The sequence below is a fragment of the Orbicella franksi genome, chromosome 12, assembly GCF_964199315.1.
Source record: "Orbicella franksi chromosome 12, jaOrbFran1.1, whole genome shotgun sequence".
NCBI lineage: Eukaryota > Metazoa > Cnidaria > Anthozoa > Scleractinia > Merulinidae > Orbicella > Orbicella franksi.
The window spans coordinates 4,477,362-4,492,362 of record NC_138156.1 but is presented as its reverse complement, the minus strand read 5'-3'; the positions used below and the strand labels follow the sequence as shown (position 1 = coordinate 4,492,362).

At 39.8% G+C, this 15,001-nt stretch overlaps 3 protein-coding genes across 6 annotated transcripts in view; 1 reads left to right on the top strand and 2 right to left on the bottom strand.

Annotated features, from left to right (window-relative positions):
• Positions 1-96: 96 nt before the first annotated feature.
• LOC145463534 (uncharacterized) lies at positions 97-13,442 on the bottom strand. Of its 2 annotated transcripts, none has more exons than XM_081447294.1 (7): positions 12,490-13,442; positions 11,439-11,533; positions 10,793-10,952; positions 9,994-10,057; positions 9,028-9,302; positions 8,074-8,242; positions 97-1,241 (listed from the first exon to the last, which is right to left on the bottom strand). In XM_081447294.1, exons 1-7 carry the CDS (start codon positions 13,048-13,050, stop codon positions 1,039-1,041), a joined length of 1,527 nt encoding a protein of 508 aa, XP_081303420.1. In that variant the 5' UTR covers positions 13,051-13,442; the 3' UTR covers positions 97-1,038. The 2 variants fall into 2 exon arrangements, with proteins under 2 accessions (XP_081303420.1, XP_081303421.1); XM_081447295.1 differs by having other exon boundaries at positions 1,150-1,963.
• On the bottom strand, positions 1,970-8,070 carry LOC145463540 (adenosine receptor A2b-like). The gene has a single exon (XM_081447303.1). It carries the CDS (start codon positions 5,503-5,505, stop codon positions 4,582-4,584), a length of 924 nt encoding a protein of 307 aa, XP_081303429.1. The 5' UTR covers positions 5,506-8,070; the 3' UTR covers positions 1,970-4,581.
• Positions 13,443-13,477: 35 nt separating the features above from the next.
• The window catches only part of LOC145462884 (uncharacterized), an 11,164-nt gene continuing 9,640 nt past the window's right edge, over positions 13,478-15,001 (top strand). For 2 of the 3 annotated variants that reach the window (XM_081446529.1, XM_081446531.1), the window contains exon 1: positions 13,478-14,691. In XM_081446529.1, coding sequence (XP_081302655.1) covers positions 14,426-14,691 — 266 coding nt within the window. In that variant the 5' untranslated portion in view covers positions 13,478-14,425. The remainder of the gene's footprint in view (positions 14,692-15,001) is intronic. The other variant, XM_081446533.1, reaches the window with a different exon arrangement.

Here is a 15,001-nt window from a genome sequence, read left to right as displayed (position 1 = left end):
TAAAGAAAAAATTGTACTATTGTTTAAAAAAGATGGTCTATATATACGGATGGAAATTTGTCAAACTAAGGAAGTCGTTTTCATTTAATCGCGCCGGTGAATATTTAGTATAAGTGCATTGTAGTCCAATCACTTTTCCGCTTAAAAACACATTCTAAAAAGAAGCACGTTCCAAAATACCGATTTTTGGCAATAATATAGTGCTTCAATGAAAGTTTCACCAAGTGTAGTCTAAAAGGATCAAGGCAGGCAGGATTTCGAAAGAATATGTTAAATGTTACCGCTCACCCATTGTATCTGGTTAAAGTTATCTTACAGAACGTTATTTCGTCTGGAGGTGATGCAGGTGAGAATCAAATATATATGTTAATTTTCTTTTCTAATTTCCTTGGTGGCGAGCATTATTCGAATTGATTGCAATAGAATATGGAAATGTTCATGTACCCTCATGCACTACACATAAAGATACAAGGAAATTTCAATGAAACTTTATACAAAACACATATAAGGGAACAAGGAGATTTTCATGTACCTTTAATAAGATGTAACTGGAATTTCGACGAATCATGCAATCGACGATACATAGAATAGATTCTCTTGCTTATTGGTCTTTTTTCCTGTTAACGAATTGACCATTTTCGTATTCTCAGTACTGCACTGGAACTAGCTAGCAACTCAGGCTAATGTGGGGAATCTTTAAAAATGCAAATGATATTTTAATCTCTTTTTAATTATAAATGTCCTTTATTCTTGCATTGAATACAGATAGGAGCTATTATTTTCTACACCTGTCTGCTCAACAATATGTTTATGTTTTTAAGAGAAATTAGATTTCGATCAACCCTGGAACTGATTCACTCATTTATCATGGCCAATAACTCAGACGAAAGTGGTTAATCGGACAAGGTTACTGTAGCCGTTGCTAAGTAACAGCGCCCTTAATTCCTAATCTCTTTGCTTTACACGGCATATAGTTTTTCGACTGTATAGATGTCAAATGCCAGTTAATTGTTGCCGTCATATACTACCTACTATAAATTAGGCAGCTGTTTCAGTATCAATGATGGACATCTCAGAGACACTTGAATGATTCTGGTTGCTTCCAGTTTGTGGTTTGGTTTTTCTGACCGCTTGCAGACTCTCTTGTATCTTTTGGACTTGCGAAGTGACCTTCGAAAGGGCTTCCTGTACCTCAGTTAACTGCTCCGTTATCAACGGTAAGCTACAGGTTGCCTTGTTACCTGAGGAAATCAAATGATGAAGAAACATTAGATCAAAAATTGATGACTGAACTATCAATTCTTTGTCGTCTCTCATGCTGGAGGTTTGCAGAATTGGTTATCCTTATCTAAAGATAATGGAATTGTGAAAATTGAAGGAAATCCTCAAGTACTTCCAGATAATTTCTTTAATCTTGGTGAATCATTTGAAATACGAACAGAGACAATGCTAAGATGGATTCTTTGCTAAACTTTACTCCTAGAAGCATATGTGGGAAGTATTCCGAAGTCAGATGTATCAATCAGGACATTTTCTCTGTTTTGCTACTTTCTGTGCAGTTTACGGAAACGTAGCCAAATCTTTCGTTTATTACGTTTATTAATACAAAAGATTCACTTTGGTTTCCGTGGATTGCACACAAAAAATAGGCAACCATAAAACAATTGCATGTACGCATTGACGACACAACATGGTGTCCGCCGTTCTTTTTAGGAAGTGACTGGATGAAAAATACTCAAAATGACGGCCAATTCGAATTGGAAAGTGGCCTCAAGTTTTGGCCGTTTTCTTTGATTTTGAAAGGGATAATTCTCTTTGTTTGCTGTTTTCTACAAATGTTGGTGATTTTCATAATTACGGTAATGATTCATATAAGATATAATTTCTAGCCTTTCCTTGTCCTTTTGAGGACAACGAAATCACATTGCAAACGTTTTGGCTTGCAAGGTTGTGTTCAGGTACCCTACAATAAAAAGGAAAAGTTCAAAAAAGTAATGATGAAACATCGTTAATATCTCTATAAAAATTAATTATAAAAATCTACATTAAAACCATTACAATGATTCTAAAACTACATTCCTATACATAACAAAGGACTTACGTGTAATTAAAGAACAAGCTTAAGTAAATTTAAAAAAGGTGACAATATTTACCATGGATAAGTTCTTCGGAGTAAAACTACATTGAACCTATAGGTTTGAAAAATTCATTACTACCAGCCGTAGTTTTGGTTTTATAATACGGGGCAGTAGATTATTTAAAACATTTGGATATACAGCGATTGATTATTGAGGCAGTAAGTAACATGTTATACCTCTTACTCTCCGAGTTCGAGGTCCGTACTGTAAGTTACGGACGGAGTTTTTTCCCCTTCGATTTATGGCCCAAGCGCGAAGCGCGCGGGTCATAAATCGACCGGGAAAAAACGAGGATCCGTAACTTACAGTACGGACCGATAAGACGAGGTTAGTAAGATATTTATTATATCTCTACTGTAATCCACACGAGATGCTGTTGAAGACGATGGCGGTAATGGTTAGGAGAACGTTCAAGACACATAAAGATGTATTATGAAAAGAAGGACTGTTCCTCGGTACTGGTGGGCTGGCATATCAGCAATTCTCTACAGAGAGGAATTTTCACGACGATGAATTGCTTTTAAAAACAACACTCAAACGTCACAAGAAAATGCTTCCACAGTTTCGTTCTTTTTCTTTACCCAGAGGCCGCTTTAAATCAGCAATATAAATGCAAGCACTGCCTTGATCTATACATTTAGTTGTGACCAGTTTCATTTGTCAAATATTTTTCTTGGATGCCATTATCATCATTTGAATCATTATTTTCTTTGAACATTTTTTGACTGATACGCTTCGAGCAAGACGATGGCTAAGGGATCAAATTTCAAAGTAAGAAAAAGTTTTGCGGTTTGAAACAAACCTATGAAGCCCCGATGCTGTCTGTTTTTGTTCTTCTTTATTACTAATTTTTTGAAACTGTAATAATGTATTTCGTCCATTAAGCGCCCATCTTCGATTCAGCGTTCTTCTTCCTATACAATCATGAAGCCATCACTATCCTTAAAAAAAGTAATAATGTACCAAGAGAGAAGAAAATTACTCCTTGTTTTTCGGAAAGAAAAAACGGGAAAAAAAGGGAAAAAGAACTATATATATTACGTATAAAAACAAAGTTGGCTCTGTCGGTTCAATCGTGACACGTGATCATGGAGAAGGGAAAAGCTTAAATTGGCAATAAGTGCTCCGCACGCAAGTATAGTTCTCTGGGTATTCAGAAGTCCTTAAGTGAGTATCCAGTATTATTCTACGTAAACCAGCTGCTTTTAGAATTGCTGTAGAACACCTCTAACGCCCACAGATAGAGGCAAAAACGTCGACTCAGGAAATAACCTTAGTGTCATACGATCGCCTTTCTTTACGCATCTGGGAAAATCCTATCTAACGCTCTGCAGGTCGGTCATTAAAATGTGTAAAAACAAAGTTCGCAAGGGAAAATCTGAAAGATCCTGAAATTTGAAATAAATATTCCGAACGCTTAATTGAACGAAATATGGTGTTCATTAGTGCTTTAAAATTTTAAATGAGTATCCATGCCAGTGTTTACTATTCTCATTCACCCACCTAAGCCACCTGCGTCTAGTTTCGCTGTTTTTCAAAACTTCTTTCTTGGCAAGCGACCGAAGATTATACAGGCAGAAAAGAAGTGCGTGAGAAAAGAATGCAGTTTTAGTTTGATACAATTTCCGACTTTGAATCTGTCGCATTTGGGTGCAAGCCATCACTTGCAATTTGCACCACAGTATCTAGCTTAACAACGGTCGAGCTGCTTTCTGCCCTCTGTTTCTTTGCTTCCTTCAGGTCGGAAATTAACACTCTGAACTAGACCAGAAATATTTGAATTAAGAGCTCCTGCGATTGATTGAGAAAATCATTTTATTATTCACAAGTTCCTCTTACTGTTTACATTTGTTCCCTTTTCACTATTTACAATATCAAGGGAGGGGCCCACTTACTCTTATTTTGTTTTGTAAACAAAGTCACATTCCACTTAATTGTGTCAGTGATCAAGTAAACTCAGTTAGCTCTTTATATTGCTCCACACATGTTGCTTCTCACGTCTTGTCCGTGAATGCTTCAGCGGAGTAAATCGCCCACTGCCTTACATGCAGCTTCCTTTGCCGCTTGATTCTGCTTTTACTCTCCGATATCGCTGCCAGTTACACCCTGTATTTACATTAACTCATAAAAACGAATGAATTAACCTCTTACTGCCCCGTTTTGTTAGAATATTTTTAATATTTCTAATATTTTTAAGAACTGTTTCTTCCACTCCTTCTTCGTCTTCTTCTACTTCTACTTCCTTCTGTTCAATTATTGCCTCATACTGAAGGGAACACCTTAACATTACGGGCCGGTACGCGTAAATGATTTACCCGGGTGGGTTCAAATGGTTTAATCAACTGTTTAAAATGTTAGATGACAAACCTGAATAAGTTTAGAGAACGACATCAGATAAAGCGATGATTTTTGCTTTTTATAACCCAACCAGTACTGTCTCTGGCTATTCCGAAGCTTTCCTCAGTTGTGAAAGTATATTTTGCAGTATGTCCATGACAGCGCGTCTAATGGGTCTTAACTTCCAGCAGTAAATAACAGGGTTTAAAGATGAATTGAATAATACCAGGGTCCATGTATACATTATGGACACCTTTGTTTGGGCATTTGATCCCTGTAATGCGATGAAAGCCAAACTAAAACTATGCGGCAAATAACAAAACAAAAACACGAGATAAACATAAAATGTGCCGACTGCAGATTTGCTGGCGCTTGCAACATTTGCGGCCATTTCACCATTCTGGGCTTGAATGTGATGTTTGTGTCGTCGCACGGCCAAATAAATCCTGAAATATAGGCACGCTGAGACCACGTAACATATTATCCCATTGATGGCAAAAACCACGTAAGTAATATCGGTAGAGACCAAGAACCTGAACAATGCAAAAAGCACACTCAATATCCACATCACGACTACTACACCACCAACACGCCTGTGAGTCACAAGTTCCTGGTATCTGAGATGAAGGTGAATTGCCAAGAACCTGTCTACACTCAGAGCTGCGATACCGAAGAACGAAGCTTTAGACAACGAGTTTGTGATTAACGTAAATGCTGTATAGGCAGCACAAGTTGGATAGTTTTCCATATTTTGCCTTAGCCATTTGATCAGAAATGCAATGTTAAAAGGATGGCACAGTAAACCAACACCAAGGTCAGTAAAAGCAAGACTCAGAAGCAATGTTCTTAGAGGCTTTGACAAGGAGGAAGCTTTTCTCAGCGCCTGGATTGTGACGCTGTTCAAGACGATGGCGGTAATGGTTAGGAGAACGTTCAAGACACAGCTAACGATGTACCATGGATAGAAATCTTCAACCTCGGTACCGGTGGGCTGGTATATCAGTAGCTCGTCACAGAGAGGATTTTTCATGATCTTGAATTGTAGATTCGGCCGCAGTACTAAACGTCTCACGAGTTTTTCAACTCAGCAATAAGATGCTTTCTTGATCCTTTTAATTGTCATTTCATCACAGTTAGATGAAAGTCATAGGTACTCTTACTGAGAGGTCAACTGATCATCATCCAGAATATTAGGTTGCTTTTATAATTATTTCTTTTGTGAAGGCGTACAATATTTATCCAGCTGTTCACGTACGTGAATAAATGCTGTATTTGACGTCTGCCCACGTTCAGTGAGCTTGAAAGACTGACATGGCGGTATTGTTTTTCATTTGTTTGACCACTACTCACGTGAATATTCATTTTTCACGATTAAAAATTATAATGACATGTTTCGTCGATTAAAAATACCCGCCCTTGATGAAGGGCCTTCACTCGAATAAGCGCCCTTATGGAGTCAGCAAATGTAAAACTCACCTCTATCCTTGAAAAATGAATGTATGAAGTAAGAGAATGCACAATTACTCGAGGTTTTTGCCCAAAATAAAATTGTATAAAAATAAAGCTATTTAAATCATTAAAAACTGAAAAAATAATAAACACTGCCCCTGGCGCTTAATGAGATAAATATTCGTTAACTTCTTTACCATTTATCTGCATATTCCATATTCATAAAACCCCCGTAAACCACATGTTTCTAGTTTTGTTTCCTTTGGCTAAAATAAAGTAAGAATATTACTGACCAACGCAACTGATTGACAGAGAAGAAGTGTTATATGAAATACTGGTTCACCACGTCGAGATTCACCTGTCCATGAAATTGGTAACCCAATCAGCATGATTTCAGCTAGCAGTGAAATAAAATTGTATAATAACTAAGTGGGCGCCATTATGAAAATGTCCCCACTTAAAATTTGTGAATTAAAAGGTGCCTCTGGCGCCACCTATCGTGACGTTCTCCTAACCCTCACTATCATCGAAAAACGGTATTCAATAACCCTTTATTTGTACTTGTCAGTAAATATTTAGTGTTTTAGTCCAACCACCAACGTAGTTTTAAAAGTTAAAACGTCTCTATGGTTGCGTGGATATAGAGCTCTCACGAGATGCTTACGGGCATGCTAAGCTTTTCTGATCTGTGACGTAGAAACCATAGAAAAAATTGAAACATTTAAATTTCAAATACACGCCAAGAGTCCATTCTGACATGCCTAAGTACAAGTTCCCTTTTTCTTTTAAGAAACAGGAACTTGTACTTTTTAACTTGAACTTGAACCTCTCGGAAAATTGTTCGCTGATCTCGGAACAGATAATGTCCGCCCACGAACATTCGAGCATATTACCGAGCCAAATGAAGGCTATTTTTTATTTTATTGCGTATGTAGAGGTATCTCTTTTATTATATCATTAAGAATTGGCCGGTTGAATAATCGGAATTTCAGAATCTAGACTTTGATTGGCTTACCGGCCATTGGATATCGGCCACTTTACCATACACCCCAGCAGTGTTGACAAGATCGTCATCCAGTTGTTTTTCACAAAATAAATTTGCAAAATTGACCGATATTTAGGGGTTTTTTGTTCACTAAAATTTATTTCAGTCACGTACATTTGTTGGATATTTTTTTCAATTTAGTCAATTCTGCGCTATGCATGCTATTCGCAACGTTGACTGTCCTCCATTCTTATGTCTAACGTAAGCTCGTTCAATAATTGTTACTAAGAGCCCATCAGAGCCTGTTGAACGTAGAAAACGGTACAGGGAATTTATTGTCTTTTCGTGGTCTAGACCCAACGTCTCACACTACTTTTTTCTCGTTGGATTTAAGATTTCTCATAACTCTTAGCTGTCGATCTATATATATACCGATTGGGTTTTTTTGTCATAAACACATGCTGTAACAAATATTTCGGATAAAAAATGTGTAAAAAGGCATAAAGATCTAGATGACATGAAATATTACGATATACATTGATATTCGTATCAATTATCTGTAAAACCATTGAATAAGGTAGTAGATGGAAATATTGTAGTCTTGAAAGAGAATGCAAGGACGAACTCATACTCAAAATTTGCTATATTACTTGCAAAAAATTTCTGACGATTTTAATTTCGGACAAAAAGTGTCCGAAAATAGAAGCGTCAGAGATATTTACAGTACAGTATAAAACTTTTAAGTAGCTCCAAAGCTCTCAGTTCCCGTTATGGAGCGAAGTCTAGTTGAGGGACTGCTTGAGATAGGTAACGGCTCAATAGTACTTGTGCTGTTTTCCTGCGACGTATCTCTAAAACCTTGAGGGTGCAGTAAAACTATCATTTTCACACATGTTGTTTCAGTCTCATTCGTGTTTTGAAGGTGTAAATTTATTTTAGCTATGTGTCAGCAAAGTGTCCGAATTTTTTGTCTGAAATTTGTCCGAGATGAGATAAGAAGTGTCCGAAAATTAAACGTTCGGGAAAAAATGTCCGAAATTTTTTGCAACTAATGTACGCGTTTTTGGCTGTCTTGGAGTTGAATGAACTCGTCACTGGTTAAGACAGACAATGCGAGATCTACTCGGTATACGAGTGACACAGAATTGCTCGAGTTCTACTTACGTGAAGTGGGCTTGAATAGATTGAAGTGATTTCTTCGGTATAAGAACTCCCAGCACAGACCAGTAATCAAAAACAAAGCATAAATACACACGGAGGCGATCAAGAGCTGCTGATTGGCTGTTGAGTTGATTGACAAGACACCCACTGTATCAGTAGCTGATCCCAAGGGCTGAAAGGGTAAAAATATCATGAATACGAGGCTTATTCTGTTCATTCTGTCATGGATAAAACAGAAATAAAATACGTTACTTAAAGATTAGATACAGACTGCAGAAGGTACATGGAAAGAACCTAGTTCAGTTTCGAGCTCTGGTGTTGAGTGAGTTTTGAAACGAACTGCATTTTCAGGGAAGGGGAACTGACTTAGTTGCTGCCCTTATGACTGCTAGCTTGTAGGTTAGTAACAGTGGCTCTTCACTCTTGTTCTTGTTTATTCTGGGCTAGCTTCCGAATTTATATGGTACCCCAGTTGTGCTTCCGAGTCTTTAATGTTTCCAGGGAAGAGGAAAGGTGACCCTATATGGTACTGATTGGTATGTTGGTTTAGAACCACTTAGGATTTCCATTTTCAATTTTAACAGCTACGCGTTATATATCGTGGTACCTCTTGAGGTATTTTTTCAAAGTAAAGCACACAAAAGGTTAACTAACAACATAACTTTTTGGCTGTAGGCTGACAGGTGTCACTTACAGGTGGTATCGGTCTATGGTAAGTCTACAGCGATACATTTAACGATGTAACCTGTGAATATGGATTCTGGCTTTTTCAGAGGTTTTTCTGGTCCATCATTTTTATATGGGATCAGCCCCTGTGATCTTAGAGATTTCTCAGCACATAAAACCGTAAGATAATATAACCGGCTTTTCGCAATCTTCACTTCTACTCCAAGACCACACACTCGACGTCAGCTCAAATACAGTTTAATGACGTATATTTTTATAACTATGACAAACCTTCACTGGGCTTATGTAATGTTTCATCGTTCTATCCACGCGATGCGAATTGGCGAAAAATTTTGTCAGACATCCATTCTTGGCTGTGAACTCAGGAAAGCCTCTGTCCACCAAAGCGACTTCATATTGCAGTGAAACATCGAGGAGCAGGGCCACTCGGAAGTGATCGTTTTTCAGTTGGTCCAGGTAATAATAAGCTTTATACCTGTCCAACATGACGCCCTCAACTTCACCTGCTTGTAAGCTGTCAAACATCTTTGACTCCATCTCAAACGCTGTAAACACCAAAGAAAAGAAATGAGTCTTAAAGGTTAAACGCATCAAATCAAGAGTGCGATGAATCTCAAAGGCGTAAATCGTCCTTCATTTTGCTGTGAAAGTCAAATTATATATCCCTCATTCCATCGCTCAGTCTCTCTGATTTCTCCTCAGTACCTCCTTCCTTTTACCCCTTCATCCATCCATGATCATTCCTCGCATCCTATATCCCTCCTACGGTTCTCGGATCTCTAATTCTCTCTCTTTCTCCCTCTCTCTTTCCTTTCTTAAATAACTCCCTCCCTACGTTTCGCCCTCCTTTCCTAACTAACTACCCCCCTCCAGTCCCTCTTTTTTTCCTAATTAACTCCCCCCCTCCATCCCTGGATGGGATGCTCGTTCATCGTAGGGTTAGCCCCCCCTCCCCTCCCCAGCATTAAATTGGCCAGTACCCATTTATACACCTGTGGAGAGAGGCACTGTGAAAGTAAAGTGTCTTGTCCAAGAACACAAAACAGTAACACAGGCCTGGGCTGGAAATCGGACCGTTCCATCCAGAGTCCAGCTCTATTGTGTCTCTCTATCATTTTCTAGTTTATTGGACTTCAAATAATAATATTATGAGCTTGGGCACATGAGAAAGAGATATTTTGATCAAAACTCTGACCAAAGAGTAATATAGTGTAAAAAAAGTTACTCAAGGAATACTTGTTACATTCGCCCCTTGATGCCTGGCTTCCTTTTCAGCAGCAGACCCATTCAAAGCAGCGAGCTAAAAAAACGTAACGAAAAAGAAAACAGTGCTGATGTCTTAATAGGTCAAATGCCGCCTTATATACTTAACTCTTAATTCCAGTGGCTGACATGGAGATTATCCTTCTCAATTTCTGTGTATTTTCTGTTCATACTCTTGGGAGAAATTGCGTTTCAGTGGAAGAGATTTTCTTTCGATTATGCTCACTCGAATTTGTCTTAATAAAGACTACCCTGTCGTATTGTCGCTACTTCTCTCTACAATAACTACGATCGCTGAAAAGTTGTTTCCATACAAGGATCGCAACGATTGCTGAACCCTTTCTTTGTAGCGATTGTAATTTTGGTTTGAAATGCATGCATCTAGATACACTCGTCAAGTATTTAAAAAGTAACCATTCAAAGCATGTGGTAAATTTTAATCAAAGCTATTTTTTTCTTCTTAATACAACTTTACACAGCGCGCGGCACGGCGCGAGGTGGGAACACAAGGTGATGTGGGTAGGTCACTTCTTGCTTCCTAACCACGCACTTCTCGAACACCTTGCGCTGTACCGCGTGTCGTATGAAGACGACTGAGAACGAGTCAGGGCTTAACGAACTCAACTCATAGATCGTTGCGTTGCGTCTGATTTATCACACTATTTTCGTGCTCGTATTATTCGGTCTTAGAGACAAATAGAACAAATAGAAGTTGTCCACCTCTTAGATCTGTTGTCCTGTCTAAACGGGTAAAACAAGAAAGATCGCTTACGTGTTTTCCTTGCGTGCTTTTACAGTCGGAGTCGACAGAAGATACAGTGATGGCACTGGTCACAGCAGCAGTAAAGATGGCGATAAGACAGACGCCTGTGAGAATCCACAGCACGGAAAACATTCGACCGTATATTGTCCGGGGAACCTTGTCTCCATACCTGAAAGAGTAAATTCGATCTTTCACTGAATCTGTAGGTTCATTTAGGAACAATTGAAAGTAACGGATAGAAAGGTATTAGTTTCTGAAGAAACTGTCGGGCTGCGTGGCTTGGCAAGCGAAACCCTTAGTATGTGCTCTCACTGGTACTCCCACTAGTAAGGACTAACGCTCAAAACGTTATTTCATCAGCTTGCTGCCAGGTTGATAAATAGCCAAGTCTTGTGTAGCTGCTAGTCTTTGTGCAGACGCTGTTTGGGGCGGGTCGTCGCGCGATCTCGGGGAGGCGTGAGTTGCTAGCCATCAGAACGTCTTCGATAGCGGCTAGTCTTTGTCATGCCTTGTAAAATCAAATAACACAAGCTGCGATGTTCGGAACGGAATTATGATCGCGTGAAAAATAACGACAGCAATGTACATGATATAATTGATAGTACCAGCTCTCGCTTGTTTTTACCGTACCGTAGTCAAGTTAGGATGGCCTTACCCGACCGTTGTCATAGTAATAAGAGCCCACCAGAATCCCTCGGATGATCCCTTTCCAAAGGATAATGGGAAGTCTTGCTGGTTGCTGCTGCTTTCCTGGAAATGAGATGCCATTTATATTGTTTGTGATTTTGCACGCCATAATAACAAACTAAAGTTATAACTCTCTCCAAGGCATAGTTGGAACCCAGGGGATGGGGGATACTCCCAGAGAAATTGGATGCGGATGTACGGCCCGCTTCCCAAAACCCTTACCCTATTTATGACCTGACCAAAAATTCGATACCTTATTTATAACCTGACCTTTTAATCAATACCCTGTTTCAAACCTGCCTTATAATTAAATCCCTAGTTCAGACCTATGTTAAAGGGATTGTAAAGGGCTTTTGTTGATGGTGTTATTGATAATGATGAAAACGAAGCTTCCGCTAAAAAACATACCCAATTCAAGACTAGAGTGAAAAAACCATACCCTATTTCTTGGTCCACCTGGTCTGTCTTATACAATGCTAGTTGGAAGAGAGGAGCCCCTACGGTGACCTAGACCTTAATACAGGCCAGTTCACAGGAATCGGTTTCCTGAAATTTTTCATTTGATGACATCGACCTCCATTGATAACGATACTGGTGTGTCCATCCCCAAATAAGGAGGTCCCGGATAATAACAATAACAAAAGGACATGATGCAATGTGCGTGGGACAGTCTTTTTAAATGAAATGAATCCTATTCAGCTGGCTAGCTCTCATTTCAGTGTCATTGCTTGGAAGTGTTTTCCCTTCCAAGAGCTGCGTGAAGAACTGGCTTGAGGCATTATTATTTCAAGGGCACGTTCCTGCAGTCCCTCCCTTTCAGATGTCGAGTAAAGGTAATTTTAATTAACTGAGGGAGTAGGGAAAGGTACAGACAACATACTGTGGCAGCTCTTAGAGCTCTATGAGCTCTGAAGAGATTTTGCTCGCGGGTTAGGAACAATCACAGAGCAGAGTGTCATATGCCGTACAATGTTAAAAGAGATGGTGACGACAAATATGAAGCTATCGGAAGTACTCACCAGTGCCCAGATAGAGATCCCCGAGATACCAGCCAGGAGTAAAATCACAGCACCAACAGGCCAAGCAGACAGGATTGTGCTGGTAGTCAACTTCTCTGTCTTCATCTTACAAGCATGATAATCGATCACCAAGGCTAGTCCAGGGGATTTTACGACTGTAACAAGCGTGACGCCAGTGAACCTCGAGTTCCTCAACTCCTCGGTCAGCGACGAAGAGAGAGACGGTGTGATCGGCATTGCGATGTCTGTCGTTTTGTCTAGAACGACTGAGCTCAAACGATCTGCGGAGAATATTTCTTTCCAATGGATCGCTGTCGTGTTGCAGCTGTATTGATGAAAACATCGGATTAAGCCCCATTGTACGAAATCGTAGAGCAAGCCTTTCCACTTTGTGCCATTGACTTTCACGTATGGAGGGTCGTGCCGGAATGCGACAGTGAAGTTCGAGCTCGATTTTGGGCAAACAATTATTCCCCTGGTACAAGTAACACCTGCAGAGAGAAAAAAAGCGAAGGAAACGAATAGCGATGTCTGAAAAGAGGTTTTGTGGAAAGCCATCATGTCTTTGGATCAGGTTTCAGCTAGCTCACGCATGTTCCTGTTGGCTTGTCACGCAATCCTTGCTCAATATTAGTGTATTGTGAGACACAGGGAAGTGGGGGTTTAGGGGTGGGGTGGGGGAGGAAAGTGTAAACGTTCCGCTCCCCCAAACATTTTACACCCAATTTTCGTCTCATCTTTTAGCAGCTGTCGCCTTTTTGAGCCTTTTCTCTGCTGCGCATTAAATGTCAGTGATCGACTGCAGTTACTCGAACCACAACCAGCTTCAGCTTTTCTTTTTTCAGGAAAAAAAAATGTTGTTAAGGCACTAGCGTAAAAAAACCGTACATTAAAACAATTCCTGCAAACGTGAATGAGAATTGCACTTAAATAGTTAGAAAGATACCGTAAGGTCGTCGATTTGGAGGCGGGGTGGGGCGGGGGGGGGAGGGGGAGGCGGTGTTCGGTTTTCCGTGATAGGCTTCTCATATCTCCTCTTATGCTTCGGCCTGGGCTTTGTAATTAGTTATTTTCACACTTAAAATATCCGGTTTTTCGGTTTTGCCATCTGTTGTTGTTTTCTGTTTTTTTTTTTTTTTTTTTTTCTTTTTCCCTTTTTAGCTTTTGATGTATAGCGCTTATCGTATGCGATCCCTTGCAGTTTCTGGTTTCTCATTTATTTTCGGACCGTAGGTCTTTTCAGATCCGATACGATGCGTTTTTTTAAGCATGGTACTGGCCATGCGGTTGAATGTTTAAATGTTTAGGCTGGCCTTGTCCAGCCACATTTATTCTTTTGCTTTTCGAGACACCAATCTTGACACTTTATCTCCTTGCGCCCCGAAACACGTGATGTGGCAACGCGTGTTTCGGGGCGCAAGTGAGTTCATAGTACGGAACTTGATATAGTGCACGGGTCATTTTGCAATTTATGTGCGTTGGCTTTTGGGCTGGCGTTACATATCTTCGCTACACAGTACTGACGAGCCCCAAGAAGGGCGAAACAGCTGTCCACTGTTGCGATCCTACTTTATCGGTTCTTCTCATGTTGGTGTGTCGAAACGTTTTTCACGTAGTATCAGCCTTGCAGTCTGTTGCTTGTCTTCAGAGTAATACTACATGTAATGGTAATGGTAATGGTAATGGTAATGGTAATGAAAATGGAAATGGTAATGGTAGCTGTGCCAGATATCGATAGATGCTGTAAATGGGATTCATACTTGATAATTTCGTCCTGCATTGCAGGTAAATTTGGCTCAGATGCGTTCTACGTGAATTAGTAAAAAATGTTCCATTCGGAGAAGTTTTATTTCCGTACCATTCGCTTCCGTTACTCCCGACTCCCCACCACAGGGACCGAAAAGTCACCTTCGCGTAACACAATCGTTGAGCTTACATGACGTGGCATTATTTTTCAAGATGGCGGCACAATTCGGCGTTTTACGTAGACGGTAGTATATTAAACATGTCGTTACGAGTTTGGTGTGCCTTGGTCACTGCTCAGCTTGGTTTAGGAGCTTATGGTGTGATCGTCACAAAGTTTGCTAAGGGCAGCAAAGCAGATCCTCTGGTGTTTTGTCTGTTGCGTGACGCGGGAGCCTTTCCCTTGATGTTGTTAACAGCGTTTCTCGTCGAAGGAAAAGTTAGCATGCCTTCTCTGAGGTAACCAAACTATACTAAAATTTTGTTTCATTGCATGTATTGCGTTGGTCTTGGTAGGTTGGAAGAAAGAAATCGTTTCTTGAAAATTGATGGACATATATATATTTGATATTGTACCTGTGTCTTCGAATTTTGATTTGATCGTCAAGGAGACGTAAGATGGCTTTCAAGAATGCGAGAAAAAGCCGATACCGTTTTTCATATTGGTCGTGTTGTCTCCGAAGTTTACTAAGCGAACTAGTTGGAAGCGGAACTAAATTAAACTTTGGATTTTTCAGCGATCATATCAACCTAAAATTTTATTGAGCGT

Bases quoted from the DNA above. Each gene is read 5' to 3' on its own strand.
- LOC145463540 (XM_081447303.1), bottom strand. From the start codon at position 5,505: ATGAAAAATCCTCTCTGTGACGAGCTACTGATATACCAGCCCACCGGT.
- LOC145463534 (XM_081447294.1), bottom strand. From the start codon at position 13,050: ATGATGGCTTTCCACAAAACCTCTTTTCAGACATCGCTATTCGTTTCC. The intron at 11,534-12,489 runs GTGAGTACTTCC...TCTCATTTCCAG, and splicing joins GGATCTCTATCTGGGCACTG to GAAAGCAGCAGCAACCAGCA. The intron at 10,953-11,438 runs GTAAGGCCATCC...TTACTCTTTCAG, and splicing joins ATTACTATGACAACGGTCGG to GTATGGAGACAAGGTTCCCC.